The sequence below is a fragment of the Arachis stenosperma genome, chromosome 4, assembly GCF_014773155.1.
Source record: "Arachis stenosperma cultivar V10309 chromosome 4, arast.V10309.gnm1.PFL2, whole genome shotgun sequence".
In the NCBI taxonomy this organism is placed as follows: domain Eukaryota; kingdom Viridiplantae; phylum Streptophyta; class Magnoliopsida; order Fabales; family Fabaceae; genus Arachis; species Arachis stenosperma.
The window spans coordinates 18,484,111-18,511,728 of NC_080380.1; the positions used below are offsets into that span (position 1 = coordinate 18,484,111).

General features: G+C 33.8%; 2 protein-coding genes across 2 annotated transcripts; both read left to right on the top strand.

The window, feature by feature from the left end:
- The first annotated feature begins 8,377 nt into the window (after window positions 1–8,377).
- Window positions 8,378–12,979, top strand: LOC130974279 (uncharacterized). Its single transcript, XM_057899078.1, has 7 exons — window positions 8,378–8,944; window positions 9,112–9,309; window positions 10,375–10,647; window positions 10,914–11,016; window positions 11,563–11,681; window positions 11,772–11,948; window positions 12,093–12,979. Exons 1-7 carry the CDS (start codon window positions 8,645–8,647, stop codon window positions 12,834–12,836), a joined length of 1,914 nt encoding a protein of 637 aa, XP_057755061.1. The 5' UTR covers window positions 8,378–8,644; the 3' UTR covers window positions 12,837–12,979.
- Window positions 12,980–16,885: 3,906 nt separating this feature from the next.
- On the top strand, window positions 16,886–17,734 carry LOC130974724 (SAGA-associated factor 29 homolog A-like). Its single transcript, XM_057899580.1, has one exon. The coding sequence runs from the start codon at window positions 16,886–16,888 to the stop codon at window positions 17,732–17,734; it is 849 nt and encodes a 282-aa protein (XP_057755563.1).
- The last annotated feature ends 9,884 nt before the right edge of the window (window positions 17,735–27,618 follow it).

Here is a 27,618-nt window from a genome sequence, read left to right on the forward strand (position 1 = left end):
AGCAATGTACTAAGACTAAAAAGCTCTCCTCACTTTTCATTCTAAGGTTTTGAATGAAAATGACCCTCTACACAACTTACTAGATATATATAGGCATTTTCCAAGCAGCCACACTTCGAAGAAACCGCTACAGGGTGTAGTAGTTTACGTGCAAAGTTTAATCCGCGTCAGGGTGTCGCGGTTTACATATAAATAGGAAAGTTGCAATTTCATCTGGTGTTTTGAAAAGTTGTAATCTAATAAACTTTTTCTCCAAATGTTTTAAATACGTAAATTGCCCAAAATATTATGTATATACTAAAAATCAATTATTAAATAAGTTATTATATATTTGTGTATAAATATATGCAAAAATATTATTATATACTAAAATTAGCCACAAGATATTTATATAGAGTTTTTTATTTTTAATATTAGGCCTATGCTAGTGTAATCCACTGAAATGCCCAAAAATATGTGTTTAACGCCGTTGTGGGGATACAGAAAAACGTCACCGCCGTTTTTTCAGCGACGTCGCTTTCATTCTCAATAAAACGTCGACGACATTTTACACAAAACGTCACTTTTTGTGTGTGCATGGTTAACACGTAGAGGAAAAGTTTTCCTTCTCACCAGCGTGAAAATTTTTAACCCCTTCTCTTTTCCATTTTTTCATCTTTTCTTCTCAGTTTCAGCACAAAATGTCTCCTTCCATCCTTATCAATCTTACCCCACCAAAAATAAAGAAATCCACAAAACAAAACGACAGCTTCCATATTGGAGACCAGTCACCTCAACTAAACCAAAGCCTTCCATTCAGGTAAATGATTTAGTGATTGCTATTTTTTTTTGAACTGAAAGTATGAACAAAATTTTTAAAAAAATAGACTAAGATTTTGTAATTATTTTAGGTTATTTTACTATTAATTAATAGTAAGTTAATTAATTATTAGTACTTAATAGTAGTATTATCGGCGTTAGTATAGAAGTATAGGTGTTAGTTAGTGTTAGGATTAGTTTTAGTAGAGTAATCATTGTTAGTGACTTAGTTACTGTTAGCGTTAGGTTAGGTTAGTGTTATTTAAAATTTGAAATAGCTGTTTTGAAAAACAGAATCATCTAAGAAATTTTTTTACTTTATAATTGATTTATAACTTTGTTAATTTAAAAAACAGAATTAAAAAAGAATTAGTTAATAATTTTCAGAAATTTTTTTAACTTACGTAAAATAGTTTCAGTAATTATTAATTTATATTTTAGTTTTGCTTGAAATATTTAATTAATTCTGAATTATTATAAAAAGTATTTAAAGTAGAATTATTTAAAAATTATTTTAATTTTTTTAATTTACATAAAACATTAGTTTTAATTATTATTAATTCATGCTTTTAGTGATGTTTGTTTAGTTTAGTTTTGGTTGAAATATCTTTTAGTTAAATTTGAACTATTATTAGAAAATAGAATTAATTATATAGTTATGTTACTTTTATTACTATTAATTTTGGTTTAATTTTGGAATGTGTTTTTAATAAAAAAATAGAATTATTAAAGATATATTAATAATAAATTTTCATTTATTTTAAATATATTCTAAAAATATTTTAATTATTTAAATATGTCTTTTCTAATCCAGAGTTTAAAAAAGAGGAAGATGGGAAAACGTGACATCATATGTGTTGAAAATCATATTGTAAAATATCTTCGACATCCTGTATATGTAAGTAATTTTTATGTTTACTATAATAGTTAATAATTAGTAGTTTATTTAGTAATAATCAATTATTAGAATATGTAGTGATTTAGTAAGTGTTGAATATAATAGTAGTCATGAACTAGTTATAGTAATTTACTATTAATGATTAAATTTTGTTTTCAGGGTTCAAGAAATTTGCACATGAGACACTTATACCAAATAGACTCATATGATAATAGAGTGAAAGAACAATTGAAGGCGAGCGGGTTCTATTATGTTTTTCAAATTGGGAGGATCATGTCTCATAGGCCGACTATAGACGCACTGGTTGAAAGGTGGCGTCCGCAAACGCACACGTTTCATCTTCCATATGGTGAGTGCACAATCACTTTGGAGGATGTCGCAATGATTCTTGGACTCTGAACTGATGGTTTGCCGGTGACTGGATCAACTGATCATAGTACAAATGGGTTAGAAAACGAGTGCTTGACCCAATTTGGTGTTGCTCCTGGGCCGAACGACCACAAAGGAAGCGAAATCAAGCTGGCATGGTTCCGCACCCTAAAGCAGCGCCAACATTTGACTGATCAAGTAAGTAAGGAAATTTATGTGAAATGTCACATAATGTGTCTATTTGGTACGACATTATTTAGTGACAAATCTGGAATCTCTGTGCACTGGAAGTATTTGCCATTGCTTCGTGACTTTTCTCAAATTCATAAGTTTAGTTGGGGTTCTGCTTGCCTTGCACAGATGTATCGATCATTATGTCCGACATCGAGATATGATTGCAAGGACACGGATGGTCCTCTGGCGTTGCTCCTTGTGTGGGCCTGGATACGAATGCCGACAATAGGACCTCTGCCGGTGGATACCAGCTTTCCACTCGCTCGCAGGTAATATTTAACTAAGTTGTCGATTTTGATTTTTTTTTCTGTATTAATTAGTTTCTAATATGAACATGATATGGCAAGTGGAATGATTATCAACCTACCACTGAGCACTATAAAAATTGGACAACCTCTGACGTCAGGAGAAGGTTGGATGATCTTCCTCTAGATGGGGTAAGTGTTTTGTTGCAAAGACCTTTCATTATGTTGAATTAAATTGATTATTGGTGCACTTATACATCTGCTATTTGATCTATTTTTTCAGTTTGTGTGGGACGCATACAGTCCTAATCAGGTTGCGCCTCAAGTTATTCCATTTGACATTAACAACGGTGCAAATCTTTGGAGTGCAACTGTACCTTTAATATGTTTTGAGGTTGTGGAGTGACATCCGACTGATATGATTAGAAGACAGTTTGGCTTTCATCAAGACCCCCCAGTTGAAGCTATGAAACTTGGAGCATCCCATAACATAATGCTAACAGGTCCAAAGAATAAGAACTGGGGCGTAAAACATGCAGTTTGGATCTCACAATGGTTAAATAGTTCTATGTGTGTCTTGACAGGTGAACATGTGGACAACTATCAACCATCTGACCAGTACTTAGACTGGTATATTGGTAAATTTGGTGATCACCTGCGGGTATCCGAGCTTGCTGAGAATGAGGAAGAAGGTCAACAAGAGCAACCACATCAACAAGAACAACAACCTCAGCAAGAACAACCACCTCAACAACAAGGACCACCTCTGCAAGAACAACCACTGGTTTCACAGTCGTATGCATATGCACCATACCCATACCTACCATATCAATAGCCATATCCATACCCACCACAACATCCACACCTACAGTACTTACAGGAATATGCAAACCCTTCCACCCAACCTTTCATACAACCACCATACTCACAACCATATCCACATTATCCACCCCCACCATACACATAGGAATATACACAACCTTTCACCCATCCACCATATGGTCAGCCATCTACCATTTGTGAGGCATACAGGCCGACACAGGCACCGCAAGGTTCATTGACACAGTTACTAGGCGCAGTGGCGCAGGATGAGGATCAATATAGACACATTATTGATTGGGTATAGGGTCCCGAGTCATCTCAGTGGGTTAATGATTTATACTCTATCCAAGATCCTCTACAGGTGCCAGTGGCTGACGTTGTTTCTGGACGATTGTCTTTGGATGCGAGGCATCAACTGTGGGCCTATTCTGAGCATTCTAGGGCAAGAACTTCTATTGATTCAATTAGGAGTGTCCACAGAGGCATTGGATGTCGCCAAAGTCTGGCACGAATTTCTATGTCTGAGGGTGACGAGGTGGAGAATGAGGATGCAGTTGATGAGACTCTAGGAGGTGAGGATATGGTTGATGAGACTCTTGCAGATGAGGATGAGGTTGATCAACCTGGTTCAGGTGATGATGTTATGGGTGACGATTCTGGTTCAGGTAATTTAATTGTTATTGTTGACTAGAATTGTATTTATCATTGATTTATATCAGTATATGTGTTGGTTTGTATTGAGCATGACTATATTTGTGTTATCCTACAGATGTCCAAGGTAAAAGTAAAGGTTACAACCTTAGGGTTGATCCGGCCCGTAAGAGTCGATCTAGATGGAGCCCATCATTGATCAAGAAGAGGGTGAAAAAGGGATGCTCTAAGGTGGCCGAAACCGTTAAGAAAAGTATATTTAAATGAGTTAGCTCAGTTGTTTATGGTTTAGGGTCAGGGAATGTAATTTTATGTTATTGTTTTAATTTTGTACCCATTGTGTTGTTTTATTTAATTCTCTAGACAAAGCAAACTTGTAAATTAACTTACGCAAAGTAAGTGTCACATGACTCAATACAAACATAAGGCTAGATAAAGTGTTGGATGCACCTTAAATGACAAACTAGAATTGAACATAATACTACATATAATGACAGAAATCACTGAGATCACAAACTACAACTGAATATCATACTAACTAAGATGTTGGAAACAACTAAGGTCACAAACTACAAGTTTGGAGCCAATCCACTAGCACTGGTTTCACCACAGCGTGGGCATCTGCTTCGGCTATGACCCTCACCGCCACAAAGCCTACAATGCCTAGGACCACATAGATCACGAATATCCATCTCATTCAAGAAGCGAGTTTTCTTCGGACGGCCTTTGGCCACTCGCTTGAGGTGGGGATTGGGTACGAGTCTTGGTCCTTGATGCACAGGCCATGTTGTTGGGTTTTCTAGTGGCCTGAATCGGGTCTTGTATACCTTTCGGATCTCACCCATCGTATAAACCTCATGAACATACTGTTTCCAGTCCAGCTGCTGGTTTGCACAGCAGGCAAATACATGGCGACATGAAATTCGATCCACCTGAAACTTACCACAATCACAATGCTGAAAGCGCAGGTTTACTGCAAACTCCAACCCACTTGACATCTCACGCACTTCAAAGACCTCGTTCTGCCTATCAAATAGGTTAACTTGGATGTTTCCCGCTGAGCGCTGATTTGACAGAATTTTCTGAGTTGCATATTCAGAGAATAGTTGTCCTGCACTTATACGAGCCTCAGCCTCAGCTCTCTTCCTTGTGAACAATGCATTTAGCCTGTAAAAAGTTGCCTTAACAAGGGTTGTGACCGGAAGATTGCATGCCCCTTTCAATACTCCATTAATGCACTCCACTAGGTTAGTTGTCATAGGGCCCCAACGATGTCCACCATCATATGCCAAGGCATACTGCTGTCGAGGGATCTGGTCTAACCACTGCTTGTAAGCCTCCCCCCGCTCACATAATCTCTGGTAACGCGTATTGAATTCACGTATTGTTCTAGAATAGCCAATGTTGACAATTAGCCTCTGCAGGAGTGGTGACTTGAAACTCCTCAAAAAGTTGGATGCTATATGTCGGATGCAAAACATGTGAATAGCTCTCAGATATTCTCATGCTCCATTACTATGACCCACAGCTGAGATGATTGACTCGTGTCGATCAGAGATAAGGGCAACACCATCCCGATTAACTACATGTGTTCGCAAATGGCTAAGAAAAAAGTGCCAGGCATCAACAGTCTCACCTTTGACTATGGCAAATGCAAGAGGCACGATATTTCCATTGCCATCTTGTGATACTGCAACTAAAAGAGCTCCTTTATACTTTCCATACAAATATGTGCCATCAATCTAAACCACTGGCTTGCAACTTCTGAATGCTTTAATGCATGGGTAGAAAGCCCAGAAGACTTGTGTCAGAATCCGGAGATCTTCAACTAACTCATCCCCTCGATAGCCATATGCAATTTCATACTCAACAGCTGCTGATGGTTCTTTTGCAACCATTGCTTCAAACCATGTGGGCAAAGCTTCATATGAAGATTCCCACCCACCAAATATTTTCTCCACTGCCTTTGCTTGGCCAACCATATTTTGCGATAACTTATCGTGTAGTTGAACTTCGATTGTACTTCAGCAATAACAAATTTTACCTTTATGGACGGGTTAGCTTCAACTAATGGCTTTATTGCTTCTGCAATTGTTTCAGAGTCCAGTTTAGCATGATCCTGAGATATGATACTTCTGGTGCACGTGTGACTACCATTGTACCTCCTTATCACCCAATAATACTGTCTTTTCATAAGACTAACTCTAATAACCTAATCACAACTTGTTCCGTATTGTACGCATTTAGCATAGAATGTTGTTAGTTCTGATTCATAAACCCTGTAATCAACTCCTCTTCGAATGGTATACTCTTTAACTGATGTAATAACAGCCTCTCTAGAGTTAAATTCCATTCCAACGGCAAATTCACCGGCAGCTACAACAGCTGGGGCTGCACCAATAATAAAACAAAAATAAATCTAAATAATATTCTATTATTAATAATAATAATGAGAACAGTAAATAGTAATAACAATCTAAAAATTAAAAATAATACTAACATAAAAGCAACGCAAATAATAATATTACTAACATTAAAAAAGTAAATAACAACAACAACAACAAAATTACCTGTATTGACGTATTCAGGAAATTCTGGTGCATGCATGGCATCAAGATTCAAAGCATGCATAAAAGATGGCTCTCCATATGGATGTTGTCCGGTTAGTGCATTTGCAACATCAGCCACATCTCTTTCAACCATTATCTCATCTTCCTCTACATCTTCAGTTAGACCAACAACTTCATAATTACCTTCAAACTCTTCATTGCTTTCAGTATTATAACCCATCCAGTCTATGTTGGGTTCTGGAAAGTCAACATCATCGATTTCTTCGAACTCAGCATACAACTCGATAAGTGAGGCCTGTACTCTAATTTGATGATAGGTAGAAAACATTCTTTGCATACTAGCTTCATCAGTCATATGCATTATTTGAAATTGGTTGAAACCACCAAATACTAGCACAGGTTGCCTATACAAAATTTATGACTCTTTTTTTCACTTGATGATCTACACTTTGAGAAAGTATACTCTTAAGTCCTTCATATGTTATTGACAAAGAAACAACAATAACACATGGATTCTCACATAAAAAACTCACACCTTCATCTGTATGAGATAAAATTTGACCATTGTAATATATTTTTAAACTAATATAACCCTCCATTTCATACACTCATCACATTCACTCACAATTTTTTTTCACTCTCTCAAACTGAGAACATTTTGTAGAACAGAGCTCTCATTACTTCACTTAAACTTTAGTCTCATACTCCATTTTTGCGTTTTAACACAATCCAAAACTTCTTTTATAGTTACTTTTATATTTTTTTATTCCCCCAGTACAAAACGTCGCTGACGTTTTTACTTTTTTGCAATACGTCAATGACATTTTGACCAAAAAATATTTTAAAATATATCTTCTAACAAAACGTCACTGATGTTTTCCTTTAAAAATAAATCCATTTACAACACGTCGCTGACATTTTGCCTATAATAAAATAAAAAAAATTTTACACAATACATCACTGACGTTTTCTTCATGCAAAATTTGAAAAAAATTTTTTGCATAATTCGTCGACGCCGTTTTGCCTAGTTTATTACAAAAAAAAGTCACTTTCTCACAAAACGTTAAAGACGTTTTATTTTTTTCAAAAATTTAAAACAGGCCCATACTAGAGTAATACACAATGCTCTCCAAATATCATTGAATAACACGCGTTACTTTCTAATATACAAAAAACTGAACCTATTTATATATACATACATATATTATTTAACTTATTTTTAATATGTATCTTATATTCTAATATGTATTTTATACATAGTAACTTATTTTAATATACGTTTAATATGATTGAAATATATGTATTGTTTAATTAATTTTTAAATTATATTTTTATATTTTAATATGTATTATGTATAGATAATTGATATAATAATTGAGTTTTGTTCTATAACTAACCTTGTTGAATATTTTTTGATTTAGTAATAGTAAGGCGAGTTAACATATAAGAATACGAAGTTGTTGATCAGTGAACATTTCTGTTTTGACAATTTGACAAAGACAATCTTGCTTCTTTAGTAGTCTCAAAAAAGAAAAACAAAAAGGAAAAAGATTCTATGTATAGTAAAATATAAACTCACGTTTTTCACCAATAATATAAATAATTCAATTCTCTTAGGATCGGACTCCACTCGACCATCCACTCTCATTGTCCTTATCTTCCACATCCCCGCTTTCCTTTTACAAATCCAAATTAACAATATTTTTGTTATTTCCCAATCTGCCCCCTTTCATTAACAAGCAATATGAAACAACCAAGGCCATTACGGTAATTTAAACAGAAACAGTAAACCAAAGTAGTTCTGTTCTCAGGTGGCCGACCTTCCTTACACAGAAAGAGTAAAAAAAAGAAAAACAAAAAAACAAAAAACACCACATTCTCTGTTCCTCTCTGGTCTCTGCAAAAGCATTCAGATTTCATACCCAAAAATCCCCAAAGTTTCGTTCTTTTTCTTTCCTTTTCGAAATCCCAATTTTCAATTTTACGGGGAAATCTCACTTCCGCTTGCATTTCATTCGTTCTTTTGCCGCCGTGACTCGGTTCTTGAGGCGGTTTCCATGGCGGCGGGGACGATGGCGACGGCAGCCGGAGCGGCGGTGATGCTGTACTATGTCCTCAGCCGGAGGCTAGGCCGGAAGGATTCGGAGGAGGATCTCGACGGCGGCGGCGATCCGTCGAAGTCAGGTAGATCGGTTCGCCGGAGGAGGATCTCACGGCGGCCAGCTCAGCCTCCGGCGACGCTGCTCGAATCGATCGTGACGCTGTCGGAGACGCTGAGGTTCACTTACTCCGAGACGCTCGGCAAATGGCCAATCGGCGACTTGGCCTTCGGCATCAACTACTTCATGCGCAAGCAGGTGTAAAATTTTCCCCTCAAAACCCTCATTTTTAGGGTTTATTATTGCCCTTGTTGAAATTTTTAGTCCCGAATCGAGTATTGTAATTGTTATTGCGGATTTTATATAACCTTTTTCTTTCGGGTAATTATAATTTTTAATCGGTGTGGTTGGGAATTAATTTCCAGGGTAATTTGCCAGTGGCTAGTGTTTATGCTGGGAGTGAGTCTGTGCAACTGAAAGGGGATGATATCATTGTGGAGCTTTATGAGCTGTTGAGGTTGTTGACACTTTGCATGCTTTTCTCTAAGAAGCCATTTCCTGTGTTCTTAGATTCTGCTGGATTCTCCCCTGATGATGTGCTCATACAAATGCCCAAAGCTGGGGTATGGTTTCTTTATTCTTGTTTATTCTCTGCTTCCATTGTCTAAAAATCTTACCTTTCTTTTGAGGGATGAGGATTGATGGGTGGATGAAATTAAGACATACCACACACATACTGATATTCAGCCACTAATTTTTGTTTATAGATTGTGGTCTCATTCTTACCACCCGTTAGAAGGAAATTCCGATGAATTCAAGGGTCACTGTCTTGTATCTGTCTGTTTACGTATACTATTTCTATTATTTATTATTAACTAAGGATATGTCTCAATAATAAATAAATAGAAAAAAGGTTTTTATTCAGGGGTACTACATCGGATGCTATTGTATGGATGTATCCTTGTGTGGCATGAATCGCTCTTGCATGTGACATTTCAACTTTGTCTTCAGCTTTGGTTTTACATGCCTGACCCTCCTGCCTTGGTTTAATTAGTGGAACTAAACTTTGAGACTCTGACGTTTTAGGAATTTAGATAGTGACCCCTAGTTTTGATTTTTAATTGTGTTATTCCCTTGCTAAGTATTTTTTAGTGCTTGGACTCTTAGTGGTATTTGAGATTATGCAAAACTCATATTTGGAATTGCAAGTGCAAGTGCAAGTGCCCTTAAGATCATGAAGAGCTTTGAGTTTCCAATTAAAGCGTAGATTTTTTTCCCCGACAAATTTAATTTAATATTTAACATACAATAAGGACAAAGAGTTTATTAAAAAAGGCTACTCAATTTTTGTTTTGTTACAAGATTTTCTTTTTCTTCATTCAAATACTATTGTTTTGTTGGAAGTATTTATTTTCTCTTTCTTTTCATGCCATCCATTCATTGAGCTGTCAGTATAAGCATTAGGACAACTCTGGATTGTAGGTTACTTGGCTGAGAATGTTCTAGTCTGTTATAAGAAGAGGCAGGGAGGGGTTGAAGAGAATAGGAATTTTTTTTTTTTTTGGGGGGGGGGGGGGGGGGGGGGGGGGGGGGGTATTTATTGTGTGCAATACTGTAAGCTTATAAAGTCCCTGTGAGATAATTATTCAGGTAAATTATTTATTTATTTTATGTATCTTTTCTTGCAGCTTTTGAGGCCTGCTTTTACAATTATACGAGATACACAGTCAAAATGCTTACTTCTATTGATACGGGGCACTCATAGCATAAAAGACACGCTGACAGCTGCAACCGGTGCTGTGGTCCCATTCCACCATTCTGTTTTAAATGATGGCGGGATAAGCAACTTAGTTTTAGGATATGCACACTGCGGTATGGTTGCTGCAGCTCGTTGGATTGCAAAGCTCTGCACTCCTACCCTACTCCAGGCTCTTGGTGAAAGTCCAGAATTCAAAGTCAAGGTATTGTTCCATGTTCTCTTAGGAAGAATATGTGTTGCATGGCTCTAAATACAAAACCAAAATCCAGCCACCAATCAATCTTTAATATTGTGTTTTTCTTTTCAGTTTTGTTTCTCACTTCTTGTTTCTCTAAATTCCATTTTCTTTAACAAGTTCCTTTTCTGTTTTAAAACTCTGTTAATTTTTTTGTCTTCTCATGAGACTTGTCAACCGTATATTCATTTTGTTTAATAACTGTTCCTTTTTATTTTTCATTTTTTCCACAGATTGTTGGACACTCACTTGGGGGTGGTACTGCCGCACTGTTAACGTATATTCTTAGAGAACAGAAGGAGTTCTCTACAAGCACTTGTGTCACGTTTGCTCCAGGCATGTATTTGTACTATTTTTCTTTACATCTGAAGCTTTCGTTATATTTGTCATTTCTTTGTTCTTGTAGTTAGTGATTTAGTCCTTCACTTGGTCTTCATTGTGTCCAATACAGCTGAAATTCCCCCAGTGCTACTATGAGATTACAGATTACCATCAGTTAATATTGTTAGGCATGTGATATAGTAGTATCTATATAGCTTCTATTTATTGCTAAGTTTTTTTATGATGAAAGTAACAAGTTTTCTTGTTAATTAATAGCAAGTATGCTTATCTCGGCCTAATTATATTGTAAAATGTAATTCAGTATCAAAGTTACTTTTTCCAATTCAGTACTGAAGGGGAGATGAGATAGGAGTGAAATTGCATCGAAAGATATTTGACTATTTGGTTGTTTTGAAGTTCTTGGTTTTATATAATTCTGGTTACATGTCGTGTTTGATCAATTCTGTCTTAGGATTTGTCTTATGACATTGAATTTACTCGGAACCTTGTCGGTCTTATTGCGGTACTGTTTCTAATTCCTCATAATCTTCAATTTTGCAGCTGCCTGTATGACATGGGAGTTAGCAGAATCAGGAAAGAACTTCATCACTACTATCATCAATGGTTCTGATTTAGTGCCCACGTTCTCGACTGCATCTATTGATGATCTCCGTTCTGAGGTATTCTATCTCTTACACCTAATATGAGAAGGCTGTAACAAACATTGATATCGCCATGCCCCATTTCCTAATCTGGTTGGTTTTAATCAGGTCACCGCGTCCTCATGGATAAATGATTTACGGGATCAGGTTGAACATACAAGGGTCCTGAATGTTGTCTACCGCTCTGCAACTGCACTTGGATCTCACCTACCGTCTATATCTAGTGCAAAGGCGAGGGTAGCTGGGGCAGGCGCAATTCTGTGGCCAGTAACCAGTGGCACTCAGGTAGCTTCAAGCCCCTTGCTCTCAATGAAATTCATGGCATGTCTTGCATGGTGCTCTTTGGGATATAGTATGGTTTCAAATTAAGAACTCATGACGTTGACCATATTATATACTTTGATCATATGGAAAATTTTACTCTTGCAGGTTGTGATGAAGCGGGCACAAAGTGTTGCTGAAGCTGTAGTCAGAACTCGTTCATCATTATCATCATGGTCTTGCATGAGTGCGCGTCGCCGGAATGTTAGTTCATCTCCAAACAGCAAAACAGGAGACTTAAGTGAAGCGTCTCTGATATCCGAAACAACTACTGAATCTCTTTTGACCGAAGAGATGGTAACAGAATCAACCCTTAAGGATGAACACAATTCCTCATCAAGTGGAGGATCCGGCCACGATGATACGGATGAAGAGGAACAACTACTTGCTGCCAAACAAGACATTTCTGATTCCACTGCAGATCACATAACAGAAGGCCAGTTGTGGTATGAACTAGAGAAGGAGCTTCAGAAACAGGAGAATTCCATGGACATTGATGTTCAGGAAGAAGAGGCCGCGGCAGCGAAAGAGATAACTGAGGAAGAGAATCAGCTTGTTGATGCTGCGGAAGGAAGCAATTCGATCACAACATCTGAAAATGTTGATAGCCACCGGTTTTATCCCCCGGGGAGGATCATGCACATTGTCTGCATGCCTTCCCCGGTTGAATCAAATTCCGATGATCCTGTCGAGGAACATGTGGGCTTATTCGAAACACCTAGAGAGCTTTACAGCAAGCTTAGACTTTCAAGAACGATGATAAATGATCATTATATGCCAATGTATAAGAAGATGATGGAACTATTAATTCGAGAATTAGAGAAAGATACCACTGGTGACGTTATAATGTGAAAACTGATCATCGCTAATTATTGGTAACTGTAGATTACGTAGGATTTCTTTTAATATCCCTTTGCTGTCTTGGGATAATCTCGGATCGAGTAATAGTGCAAAATTGCAAGTCATAACAACAAAAGCAATTTATAATTTTTTTATCTCAGGTTAGTTGTATGTATTATGTAGAATGTTTTTAAATTTGATTCCTCGTTTTATAAATATTATTAGTTTTCCAAGATAAAATCAATCATTAGTTTAATTGTTTAGGCTAATTTAACTTTAATTTTTTGTTAAATGTTTGTGTTATATAATTAATTAATGTGAGTATAGTTGCCAATAACAATGGAATATTTTAAAAATAACTGAACGATTTATGTTATTACTTATTAGACAAATTTTTTTAAAAAAATGACATTTTTAGAGAGGAAAAATAATATTTTTATCTACAAATATTTAGTACAAAACTAACACAAAAATTTAAATTTATACCTATAAAAATGAGTTTTACATGACAAAGAGGGGCATTTAATCCTGCTTTATTCCTAGACTATAATTTTTTAACTCGAATTGTTTATGGCTAGCCGGATTGATTAAATGAGTTAATCTATTTATTCTTTTATTTTATTTTTTAAAAAATATTTTAACAAAAAAATTATTTTTAGGCAAAAAATAATACTTTTAGGCAAAAAATAATATATTTTTAATTAATGGGTAGAATTTTTGGATCGGCCAAAAATGCTAATATTTTTGAAAATGTAAAATAAAATTTAAATAGGTTACCTATTTAGCCTGTAAATTAGTCTGTTTAACCTTTAAATTTTTTTCGGGTTAATCAGACTTAGTCCATTTAGGTCCCATTTAGATAAGCAACTTAAATAAGTTATTTTGGAGGAAGAGTTTAAGGACTTTTATTAATAACAACTTATAAATAAGTTATTTTATATTTGGATTTTTAGTTATATAAGTACTTATTTTAAAGTTATAGCTAGGGATGGCAACACCACCCGAATCCGCGGATATCCACCCCGCCCTTATCCGCTCGGGGTGGGTTCTTAGGCGGGGCAAGACGGGGACGGGTTTAGGTAATGCCTGTCCCTACCCGCCCTGGTATATATAATATATAATATGTGTAATATATGTAAAATAATTAGTAAAATAATTAATAATATTGTATCATATTTAAATTTTTTACTTTAATTTATGTTATGTATGTGATGATGGTTATATAAATTTTAAAATTTTATTTTATTTATTGAATTTTAATAATTATAGGGGGCGGGGCGGGTTAGGGTTCAATTTTTTACTACCCGCGGGTAAGAGCGGGATGAGCTCTATGCGGGTTATTGTAGGATGGGACGAGGTTGGGTAGAGCAAAAACCCGCCCCTACCCTCCCCGTTGCCACCCCTAGTTATAGCGTTTGATAAATAACTCAAAAAATATAATTTTTTTACAAAAGAAAATAGATATTAAAATAAAGATGATAACAGATACTTTTCAATATTGAGTGTTAATTTTACATAACCTAATCACTAAGATTACAATCGATTAGGCAATTGATTCTTTATTTGTTCTCTTATTAGTTCTATTTTTCTAGCACTTTCAACATTCGGTTCTTCACACGTAATATCATTAGAAATTGGTTTTTTACTTCACCTCACCTTTAACGGTGTTCTTGTATGTGGTGAATAGTAACAAAATTCTAATTCACAATAATCTTGATGGTAATGCCAAAGAAATTATTGTATAGTTAGTGTTTGCTGATATGGTAGGTAAAAATAAGAAACAAATGTGAAATGTGTATAGATGAATATTTTGTTGTTTTTTATTTTTTATTTTTTTACTTTTATTAGAACTCTCTCCTCTTTTATTGGGGTCAAGAACTTGCTATATAACTAATTATAAAAATAATAACAAGCTATATAAAAATAAAATCACATGTGAAAAAGTAAAATTAAAACTAAGATTTCATGCCATACACAATATTAAATATAAATTTAATAATAAAAATAAAGTAGTAAAATGAAAAAAAAATCAAGAATATATGTCGTAGGTGGTTCAGATGGAACATTGTTTGAAAATAGTGGTGGGGAGTTAATACTTTCAGCAGATGAATCCTTACGTAAAAATAGTAGCAGAAAGACAGTGCTTTTAACAGATGTAACCTTGCGTGAAAATTGTGGTGGAAGGCCAGTATTTTCAGTAGAAACAAGAATGAAAGTAGATCTTTTTTTATGTTAAAGTCAATTTTTTTTATGAAAGTGACAGAATGCCTTATGAAAAAGGAGAAGTCATTTATTTCTACTTTTTCAAAAAATTGTGAATTGACTTTAAAAGATTTTTTTTTTTTTAAATGGTGCCTAATACAGATATCGTGACTTTTGATAATTCAAAAATAAAAATAGCTTCAGCTACTTCGAGCTCTTAATCCGAAATTTAAATGAATTTAATTTTAGAGATAAATTTTGCCTATTTATACAAGTAAATAGACTGATTTGATAGGTTTAGCCAATTTTAATAACTTTGGTAAACTTATCCAATTCTGTTGGAGGGAAAAAGGCACCCATTCATTAAATTTTCGATGACTTTTTGAATAATTAACGAAAATTTTTAAATTACCGTGTAATTTGAATTGCATGTTTTTTTATGTCAATGCCAAATAAAACACAATTTTATTTTGGTGGTAGTATAATACTCTATAGTAAGAGAGAACTTTACTTTTATTTTTTATTTTTAAAAATAAAATTTATCTTATTCTTAAGTAATAAATTAAATTTAAAAAAATAAATGTTTATCTTATTCTCAAATAAGAAATAAAATTCTGTTTATCCTAAAATAAATTCTATTTTATAAACAATTTAAATTTCTTTATAAATAATTTAAATTTATTATAAAAGAAGAACACAAAAAGAAAACTAGTAATCCTAAATTTTTCAATTTTCTATGTGACTACATTTCTAAAGCTCTACACAAATATCAATTAGTCCTAGCTTAAGGAAAACCAAGTTGCAATCCCTTATCCACGGTTCGTCATCATTTTTTTTTGGTGAAATATTATTTTTTGAATTTATTTCTTTTAACATGAGATATTTCATATTTGTAAAGTGAGAGTTAATTGAAAAAACACTTTTAAAGTGTGGATAAATGATATACAGTTACCAGTGATTGAAAGTATACTGATTTAGGGGATGTCGTGTCGTCAGATTCAGAGTTTCCAGTTTGAAATAATTAGGGATTTTTTTTCTTAAATAAATTAATAAAAATTAATATTTTCAAAAACAAAATAAAAAGGATTTATATATGATTATTCATTTTTTTGTTCTTTTGTTGTAATTCGTTTATGGAAGAAGAGAATTGGCCTCAATAACATACAGTTAGTCGAGACTAATGAGACAAATGACATGCTATTGAGGTCAGTTTGCCCCTCTCATAGCTGAATGTTGACTAATAATGAGAAAATTTTTTTAATAAGTATTTTGAGAATAAAATAAAAAAAAAATTATTTTCTCCAATTAATTTATGCCATATACTTTAAAGTAACTTTGTTATAAATATCTGTTAGTGACTTATCATTTAATTAATGAAATGTTTGCTAACAAAAAAATTAATAAAAACTAATTTGAACTTACTTTATTTATTATTTATTAATTTCAATAACAATTAGTGAATTTTAAATAAGATAAATTCTGATTTTTTTATCTCCTCAATATTATCATTAATTAATATAGCAGTGTAAAAAATATAATTAACACAAAAAATATCTAACAATTTTTTATTTTTTAGTCCACATAAAGTGTGGTGTGCAAATCTTTTTGAACTAGAAGAGTGGCAAAGAACAGACTCCTTTGATTATTCATAGTAATACCGGAGATAACTTGGGAGTTGATTATGAAATGTTTTATTTGTAGTTAGTTTTTTGCTTTTCTGTTTAAACTATACTCTATTTTGTTGTTGTGTTTTATTTTTTTTTAAAAAAAATACAGAAATAGTCTTTTTAGTTTCAATACTACCACTATTCCTTATTCTTGTTTTTTTTTTTTTTCTAGCTAAGAAAATTTAACTTTACATGGTGGAAAAGATGTCATCACCGAACATTGATGCAATGTTAGATAAAACGGAAGAGCTTGATCTGATAATTAAAGAGCAAGAGGTGATTTTGTTGAAGATCAACGATCTCAACGAGAAGCTTAAAACATCTCCTCAAGTAGTTGAGAACCCCGACGACAATTCATTAGAACTCCTTAAAGTGTGGTACACTCAGGCAATAAATCTATCCAACTGCGAAGCAAATATTTGTGACTTGCTGGCAAATCAACTGGATGCCCTTCTAGAATTGCAAAAACCATCGCCACCGCTACCGCGGCTACCCCCGCTGCCGCAACAGCAGAAAAGAATGGCCAAAGCACGTGTGGAACAACCGAAACGACAGAAACAAGTGAAAAGCTTGTCCAACCCTTCTTCTATAACAGGGAGCCTAGAGGGGAAGGAGGTAGCAGCTAAGGTCATGCCACAAAACTTTGAAAAAGAAGAATGGATTATTGCGAGAGTGGTTTGTTTCGATGAGGAATCGAAAGAGTTTGAAGTTGTTGATGAGGAGCCTGATAATGGCGATGCTAAAGAAGTTGAAAGTGGTGAGAAGAAATATAAGGTTCCCATGAGAAGCATCATTCCTTTTCCTAGCAGTAATGATCCAACTAGTGCACCAGAATTTTCTCCCGGAACATATGTTTTGGCTGTGTATCCAGGAACAACTACATTATATAAAGCAAGGGTTGTGCGGGGCCATAATAAGCGGAAGAAACATGATTATGTGTTGGAGTTTGATGATGATGAGAATGAAGATGGAACTCTCCCTAAAAGGAAAGTGCCATTCCACAAAGTCGTTGCTTTTATTGCTGAGGTAGACGGCCAATGAACTCGAGCAAATTTATTGCCGTTATTAGTGTCTATAAATGTCTATAAAGTAGAAACTGTTACTGTTGTATTGCAGGTTTTGTTACTGACAAATCTCATGTAAAGATGACATTTTAGTATATATATTGTGAAAATTCAGGTGAAGTCGGCTCCACCTAAGTTTCCACCGTATATGTTGTTATGTAAGTAGAAATTGTATAAGATTTTATTTGTGATTTTTCACTTAGAATAAATACCCACTCCAAATCCTTGACTTTTATTTCGAGGACAACGTAATTTTTGAGAATTTAAAAATTTCAAATCGGTTTTTGTTCTTGCAAATTTTGGAACAACGCAATCTTCTTATCAAGTCCAACATTAAAAGCTAACGAAAAATGCCTACGTAGATGGTTAAGTTGGTGATGTGTTCATTATCTCTTGTGCTGACAACTCTAAAATGAATAAAGATTGACACGAAACACAATAAAATTTAATAAAAACCTAATTATCCCCAATTCTTAAGTTGAAAACAGTGTCATAGTAGATTGAGTAATATATGAAAACTTTTCTCCTATTTTATACCTTGCTTCAGCATAACCTGGACATTAAAGCCACCACCATGCAAGTCATAGAAGACAAGCTTGGAACTCGAAAGATGTTTAATCATGACCTGGCCTAGATTTCAAATATACAAGCTAAGAAGTTATAAATTAACAAAAACAAACCACATAAAACACAATGCTAAGAATTAGGTGGGGTAGTATGAGACAAATAGGCAGAGACATCTTCAAGATACTTTCCCTTTTCCAATGACTCATATTTGTCTTTGTATTGACTAATTGACATGGTCACAGAAAACTTGTGAGGTATAAGCTAATCCCTTCAGTCTTTTGAGCTGTAAGGTATTTGAGTCTGTTCTCAAGGTATTGTTGTACCCAAAAAGATATGAAATATTTCAGAAAATAAAATCACTATTGAAAAACATTATGAAACTTACAGTGGAGTCTATATCTTTATCATTAGCTGATGTAGGCTTGTTAGCTTAAGCATTCTGAGCTTTTGCTGCCTACAGTTATTAATTTATAAAGTTAAAATTGCATATTATTACTACATAATGCAGAGGAATAAATGGGAATGAAGGTTAATTTACCTTTTTGGCCTTCTCTTCCTTCTTACGCTTTCTCTCTTCTTTCTGTCTGATCTTCAATTCACGCTTCAATGCACTGAAAACATAGGTGAAGAGCAAATTGCACTAGAGATGAAACGAGTTGGGAAACTCACTTCTTGCTTATGGGCTCGTCGCCGAGAGCTTGAGCTGTGGTCGTCGACGGAGAAGGAGTTGGAGTTGGAGCTGCAGCCTCTGACGACAAAGGAGGAGATGCCATTGGGGGAAGAACGATTGTCGGAAGAGTAACCGAATGAAAACAGAGCAGTGAACTCGGAGAAGAAGAGTTCTCATACCAACATTCAATCCACTACGAAGCATTTTTCAATTTAAGAATTAGGGACAATTAGGTCTATCAAATTTTCACTATGTCTCGTGTTAGTTTTTATCTATTTTGGAATTGTCAGCACAAGACATTAGGGATACCTATTCCACTTAACGATTCACAACATTTTTTGTTAGTCTTTAACGTTGAAGAGCAATGCTAGGCCAGCAGTTTTTGTGATTGTTAGCCATCAACTAGCCATCAATCATGATTTGATGGTGTGAGATTGGTATGAAATTTCATCCAATGACTCACCTTTTTTTGCTGGTTATATGCTGGCCCAAATTCAATAAAACTGCTGGTCCCCTAGACTTTTCCAACGTTGAATTTGACAGAAAGATTGCGTTGTCTCAAAATTTGCAAGAACAGGAACCGATTTGAAATTTTTAAATTCTTAGGGATAGCGTTATCTTTCGAGATAATCCATATTTATCTCTCTGTCTTGCTAAAAAAAATTAATATTTGGATTCTATTTTATTTATTGATAAGCATTAGCAATTTATTTTTTGTTGTTTACGATATTTTTTTAATTTAATAAGTCAAAGATTAATTTATTGTGAATATAAATTTTATTTAAATGTCTATTATTAGTTAATAAATTATTATATATATAAAGTAAAATTTAAATTTTAGATATTTATTTAAGTAGATGAATGAACTGACTAATTAACCAACTTAAATTGATTTAAGTATCAGCAATTTATTAGACCGGATTTTATACTCTTTGATTGAGCATGAAACAACACAAGTCACACCGACTAAATTATATATAAAGCCTTGGAAGCTATTGTAGTTTATGTGTAAAAGCATAACTCTCTAGATGCTCTTTCGATTTATGTTCAAAGGAATTATAAAAGGCGCATTTGTGTAAAAGCTCTCCATGACCTTGATTTTGGAGCATTTGTGAGTAGCATCGAATGATATGCTTTCTTCTATTTATTGTAAAGGTTGGGTTAGGTAAATAATGTTGTAAAATAAAGGATATATCAAATAAAAATGTATAAATAGAAGACCCTATTATTAATATAATTAGTTCAATAATTATTATATATATATAATAATATTATATGTTGTATTGTGTATATATATACAAAGATAAGAAAAAGTATTAAAAATAAAGAGAGAGAGATTTGTATTTGATACTATCTCAATATAATAAAGATGGTTAATATTGCTATTAATATTATATGTAAAGAGTAATAGAAAATAGAATTTAAAATACTTATAAAATAAAAGAAGAGAAAGAATTGTAATAGTAATATAAGAAGAAGGTTATATGATTGTAACATAAAAGAGAATAATATTAAGTTGTTGTAAAGAGATAGAGAAAGGGAAGTATTTGTAACATAAAGAGAGAAGTGATTTTATTATTATTTGCTTGTGTTTCTCTCGGAGGCAAAGGCCTCTATTTATACACATATTGGAAGCTTAATTTCAACATGCATTTAATGTCATTCCTTCTTTGAAAAGTGAGTTTTGCATGGGAATGGGCATCCACGTTGTTGTTCTTATCACAACACTCCCCCTTGGATGCCCATTTAGGATTATTGCCTCATTAAAACCTTACTAAAGGAAAACCCTGTGGGAAAAACCTTAGTGAAGGGAAAAGAGTACAATATCCTTTGTGATGGGGACTGCCTCATTAAAAACCTTGTCAAGAAAAACCCAATGGAAAAAAAACCTGACCAAGGAAAAAAGAGTACAGTCTCCCCCTCTTGCCGACATCATTTAACGTCTCGAAATCGGCGCATCCCAATCTCATGTACCAATCTTTCAAAGGAGGATTTTGGGAGTGACTTTGTAAATAAATCTGCCAGATTGTCACTTGAACGGATCTGTTGGACATTAATTGTCCCTTGATTTTGAAGGTCATGAGTGAAGAAGAATTTGGGAGAAATATGCTTTGTTCTATCACCTTTGATGTATCCTCCCTTAAGTTGAGCAATGCATGCTGTATTATCTTCAAACAGGACAGTTGGAGCTATCTTATAATCAATCAGTCCACATGATGACAGAATATATTGAATCAGACTCCTCAGCCAAAAACACTCGCGACTAGCTTCATGAATCGCCAGTATTTCAGCATGATTAGAGGAGGTTGCTGCTATCGTCTGTTTCGTGGACCTCCATGATATAGCTGAACCGCCATATGTGAATAGGTATCCTGTTTGAGATCTCCCTTTATGTGGATCAGACAGGTATCCGGCATCTGCATAGCCAACTAGTTGTGACTTGGATCCGTAGGGATAAAATAATCCCATATCAACCGTTCCATGAAGATATCGAAAGATTTGTTTGATTCCACTCCAATGTCTTCTGGTTGGAGAGGAACTATATCTTGCTAGTAAATTCACAGCAAATGATATGTCGGGTCGCGTATTATTAGCAAGATATATTAGCGCTCCAATGGCACTAAGATATGGTACTTCAGGACCAAGGATATCTTCATTCTCTTCTTTAGGACGGAATTGATCCTTTTTCACATCTAAAGATCTTACAATCATTGGGGTACTTAATGGATGTGACTTATCCATATAAAATCTCTTCAAGATCTTTTCTGTGTATGTTGTTTGATGAATAAAGATCCCACTTTTTATATGCTCGATCTGCAGGCCGAGACAAAATTTAGTTCTTCCAAGATCTTTCATCTCAAACTCTTCTTTTAGAGTTTTTATAATTGTTGGAATCTCTTCAGGAGTCCCAATGATATTTAAATCATCAACGTACACAGCAATTATAATGAATCCAGAAGCAGTTTTCTTTATGAAAACACACGGGCATATATCATCATTCTTGAAACCGTTTTTGGCCAGATACTTAGTAAGACGATTATACCACATTCGTCCAGATTGCTTTAGACCATATAAAGATCTTTGCAATTTGACTGAGTATAACCCTTGTGAATATTCACTGGATGATTTAGATATCTTTAATCCTTCAGGGACTTTCATATAGATATCCCGATCTAATGAGCCGTATAAATAGGCTGTTACCACATCCATTAAATGCATATGCAGTTTATGATATGCAGATAAGCTGACCAAATAACGCAAAGTTATCGCATCCACTACAGGGGAATATGTTTCTTCATAATCTATACCGGGCCTTTGTGAAAAACCTTGTGCCACAAGTCGGGCTTTGTAGCGCACGACTTCATTTTTTTCATTTCGTTTTCTCACAAATACCCACTTATATCCAACAGGTTTTACATCTTCAGGTGTACGGACTACAGGTCCGAAGACTTCACGTTTTGCAAGTGAGTCTAATTCAGCCTTCATGGCTTCTTTCCATTTTTGCCAATCATTCCTTTGTCGACATTCTTCGACTGATCTTGGCTCAAGATCCTTACTTTCATGCATGATATCTACTGCCACATTATATGCAAATATTTCATTGACAATTGTCTTATTTCGGTCCCATTTCTCTCCTGTAAAGACATAATTTATCGAGATCTCGTCATTTTCACAATTTTCAGGTACCTGAACGTCTTCTGGCGTTATATCAGAATTTTGGACAACTGCCGGTGTCTTTACTATGTCTTTTTCAACAGGGATCGTATTTACCTCTTTTCTCTTTCGAAGATTTTTATCTTTGGAACCGACAGGCCTGCCACGCTTCTGGCGTGTATTTGCTTCCGTGGCTATTTGTCCTACTGGGACATCAATTCGAATTGGGGCATTTTCCGCCCTGCCACGCTTCTGGTGTGAATTTGCTTCAGTGGCTACTTGTCCTACTGGGACGTCAATTCGAATTGAGGCATTTTCCGCTGGTATATAAGATTTGGTTATCCTCTTTGTATCGGAAAATGCATCAGGCAATTCATTTGCTATTCTTTGCAAATGTATAATCTTTTGAACTTCTAGTTCACATTGTCCTGATCGAGGATCTAAATGCATCAACGATGATGCATTCCAATTAAGTTCCTTTTCAGGAAGCTTATTCTCTCCCCCTAATGTTGGAAATTTTGATTCATCAAAATGACAATCCGCAAACCGGGCTTTAAACACATCACCAGTTTGTATCTCAAGATACCTCACTATAGAGGGAGAATCATATCCAACATATATTCCCAATTTTCTTTGGGGTCCCATTTTGGCGCGATTAGGTGGTGCAATGGGAACATATATTGCACACCCAAATATTCTTAAATGGGAAACATTTGGCTGCTGGCCAAAAGCTAATTGCATAGGAGAGAATTGATGATAACTCGTTGGCCTCAAACGAATAAGTGCTGCGGCATGTAAAATAGCATGCCCCCAAACCGAGATTGGGAGATTTGTTCTCATAAGCAAGGGTCTAGCAATTAATTGGAGGCGCTTAATAAGTGATTCTGCTAACCCATTTTGTGTGTGAACATAAGCTACTGGATGTTCAACACTTATTCCATTAGCCATACAATAAGTATCAAAAGCTTGGGAAGTAAATTCACCAGCATCATCAAGACGAATTGCTTTGATTGGATTTTCTGGAAATTGTGCTTTTAATCGAATAATTTGAGCCAATAATCTCGCAAACGCCAGGTTGCGAGAAGATAATAAGCACACATGTGACCATCTCGACGATGCGTCTATTAGGACCATAAAATATCTAAAAGATCCACATGGTGGATGAATAGGTCCACATATATCACCTTGAATCCTTTCTAGAAATTCAGGGGACTCAAATCCAACTTTTACTGGTGATGGTCTTAAAATTAACTTTCCCTGAGAACATGCAGCACAACAAAATTCACTAGTTTTAAGAATCTTCTGGTTCTTTAGTGAATGTCCATGAGAGTTTTCAATAATTCTTCTCATCATGGTTGTTCCCGGATGACCCAAACGGTCGTGCCAAGTTATGAATTCATTTGGGCTAGTAAACTTCTGGTTTACAGTGGCATGTGATTCAATTGCACTAATCTTGGTATAATACAGCCCAGATGAAAGTGAGGGTAATTTTTCTAATATAACTTTCTTATTTGAATCATGAGTTGTGATATATAAATACTCATGATTTCCCTCATTCATCGTCTCAACATGATATCCATTTCGGCGAATATCTTTGAAGCTCAACAAGTTCCTCAGAGACTTGGTAGATAATAGTGCATTATTTATTATAAATTTTGTTCCTCCAGGAAACAAAATTATAGCTCTTCCGGAGCCTTCTATCACATTGCCTGAGCCAATAATAGTATTAACATATTCCTCTTTTGGCACAAGATGGGTAAAATATATATCACTTTTGAGAATAGTGTGCGAACTTGCACTATCCGCAAGGCATACATCTTCATTACATATCCTTGCCATTCTCTTCAAAAACAAATAATAATAAAATAAGTAGTATGCACAGATAAATTGAATACCTTATCAAAATTATTTTTCTAAGAAACACTGTACATGAGATAATGTCATATACTGAAATTTTATTTTAAAATTTGACACATTTAATAATTTCATTATTTATGTACATCACATTTGAAACTTAAATACATAGAAAATAAAACTTTACAATAAGTTCTTTACATTATTTATTTACATAGACACTTCACAATCCCACATATTAAACTATCCCATCATTGATCAAATGACCAATATTTCCTTCAGGGTCCTCAAAGAAATCAGATACATCATAATGAGTGGTGGAGTTCTCAGCATCATTTGAAACAAAATTTGTTTCCTTTCCTTTGTCGTTCTTTTTCAAAGATGCCTGGTAAAGATCGACTAGGTGCCTTGGGGTACGACAGGTACGTGACCAATGGCCCTTTCCACCACAGCGGAAACACTTCTCCTCGGTTGATTTATTCTATCCGATATTCCTTTCTTTGTCCCACTTCTGGTGAGATCCTCTCTTTTGAACATAATTCTTTTTCCTTCCATAATTTTTCTTGTTATTAAAAGCTTGCCATTTACCTCTTCTGGGGTAATGATTTGCCGCATTTACTTCAGGAAATGGGGCGGCGCCAGCTGGGCGCGTTTCATGATTTTTCAATAACAACTCATTGTTGCGTTCGGCAACAAGAAGGCAAGAAATTAACTCAGAATATTTTTTAAACCCTTTCTCTCGATACTGCTGCTGCAGGAGCACATTCGAGGCATGGAAGGTTGAGAAAGTTTTCTCCAACATATCATGATCAGTTATTTTTTCTCCACACAATTTCATTCGTGAGGTGATTCGAAACATTGCAGAATTATATTCATTTATAGATTTAAAATCTTGTAAACGCAAATGCGTCCATTCATACCGGGCTTGAGGAAGTATCACCGTTTTCTGATGATTGTACCTTTCTTCAAGGTCTTTCCAAAGATCTGCAGGATCTTTTAATGTGAGATATTCATTTTTCAATCCTTCGTCAAGATGACGACGGAGAAAAATCATGGCTTTAGCTTTATCCTTCTGGGATGCATTATTTTCAATCTTAATGGTATCTCCAAGATCCATTGAATCAAGATGGATTTCAGCATCTAGTATCCATGATAAATAATTGTTTCCAGATATATCAAGAGCATTGAATTCAAGATGAGAGAGCTTCGACATAATGAAAATATTACCTGAGTCTTCCTAAAGATTTGATCAGAGTCTCGTGCTGATAACGTGTTGTAAAATAAAGGATATATCAAATAAAGATGTATAAATAGAAGATCCTATTATTAATATAATTAGCTCAATAATTATTATATATATATAATAATATTATATGTTGTATTGTGTATATATATACAAAGATAAGAAAAAGTATTAAAAATAAAGAGAGAGAGATTTGCATTTGATACTATCTCAATATAATAAAGATGGTTAATATTGCTATTAATATTATATGTAAAGAGTAATAGAAAATAGAATTTAAAATACTTATAAAATAAAAGAAGAGAAAGAATTGTAATAGTAATATAAGGAGAAGGTTATATGATTGTAACATAAAAGAGAATAATATTAAGTTGTTGTAAAGAGATAGAGAAAGGGAAGTATTTGTAACATAAAGAGAGAAGTGATTTTATTATTATTTGCTTGTGTTTCTCTCGGAGGCAAAGGCCTCTATTTATACACATATTGGAAGCTTAATTTCAACATGCATTTAATGTCATTCCTTCTTTGAAAAGTGAGTTTTGCATGGGAATGGGCATCCACGTTGTTGTTCTTATCACAACAAATAATGATTATTTTAAATAATATAAATAATCACTAATCAAATAAAAATACATTATATTTTGATTTAATGTTATTAATTAAATTTAAAATTAATTTACTCTTTTAACTTTATTAATTTATATTGTTCACATATTGTTAAAAAATATTGTTGGTTATTTATATTTTTTTTATTGTAAAAATTAGTAAAACTAATTTTAGAAAATAAAAAATAAATAATAGTTAAATAAAATAAAAAATAATAAATAATCATAGTTTATAATTATAGACTTTTAATGGTTGAAAAAGAGAATAATTATATACTTCGAATTGACTGATGATTTATATTGAAGAAACTCACTTGTAAATTAAGTTTTTTTTTAATTTATTTCAATCAATTCATTCAACAAGAATAATAGTAACATTGAGTTACATAGAAAATTTTTTTGAGAGCTTTTTTTTCTATATTTAGAGAGGTGTATTCTCCTTTTGTAAAGAGAGAGTATTATTGTAATCTTTTTGTGATAAAGAGAAGTTGTCATTTTTAAAGAAAGTTATTTTATACCAATTTCTAATTTCTTTCATCTCTATATTTTTTACAGCGTCATTTGTCTAATACCTAACAGTGGTATCAAAACCAAAGGATACTGATAATAATGTTTTCTTCCACTACGAATTACCATCTAAAAAAATGGCAGTAAAGTATGAGATTTCGAAATTCAGTAAGAATAATTTTTTGATGAAAATTGAAAATAAAAACAATTATGAGGAAAGACAATTGCGTGCAGCAATTGAAGGTAGATGGATGATAATGTATGTGTTTGGATTACCGTTTGCAAATAGAGGTATGTATAAAATTGATTTTGTAAAATTAATTTTGCTCAAAAGTGAGTTAGTATTAACGTGATTTATGTTTAGTAATTTTTATTCAAAATGGATTATAATAAATTAAATATTGTTTTGATTACATTATTTAAAATCACTTTTAAATAAAAAATTTCAGAAAAAGACATTAATTTAAATAATTATTTTATATTATTTTATAATTTTATTTTAAATATTTAAATAAATTTTAATATTCTTTTTTTAGTACTCTCAGTTTTCTTTAGTACTCTACTAGGATTAATAGAACCATAATACAAAGTAAAAAAAAATATTACATACAAAAAAATAACAATAACAATAAAGGAACTCATATAAATAAAAAAACAGAAATTTTATAAAAGATAATAATATGCATAAGAGAGTATTAGAAAAATATTATAAAAAAATAATAAAGGATATAATTGGTACATAGAACATAGATTTCAACCCA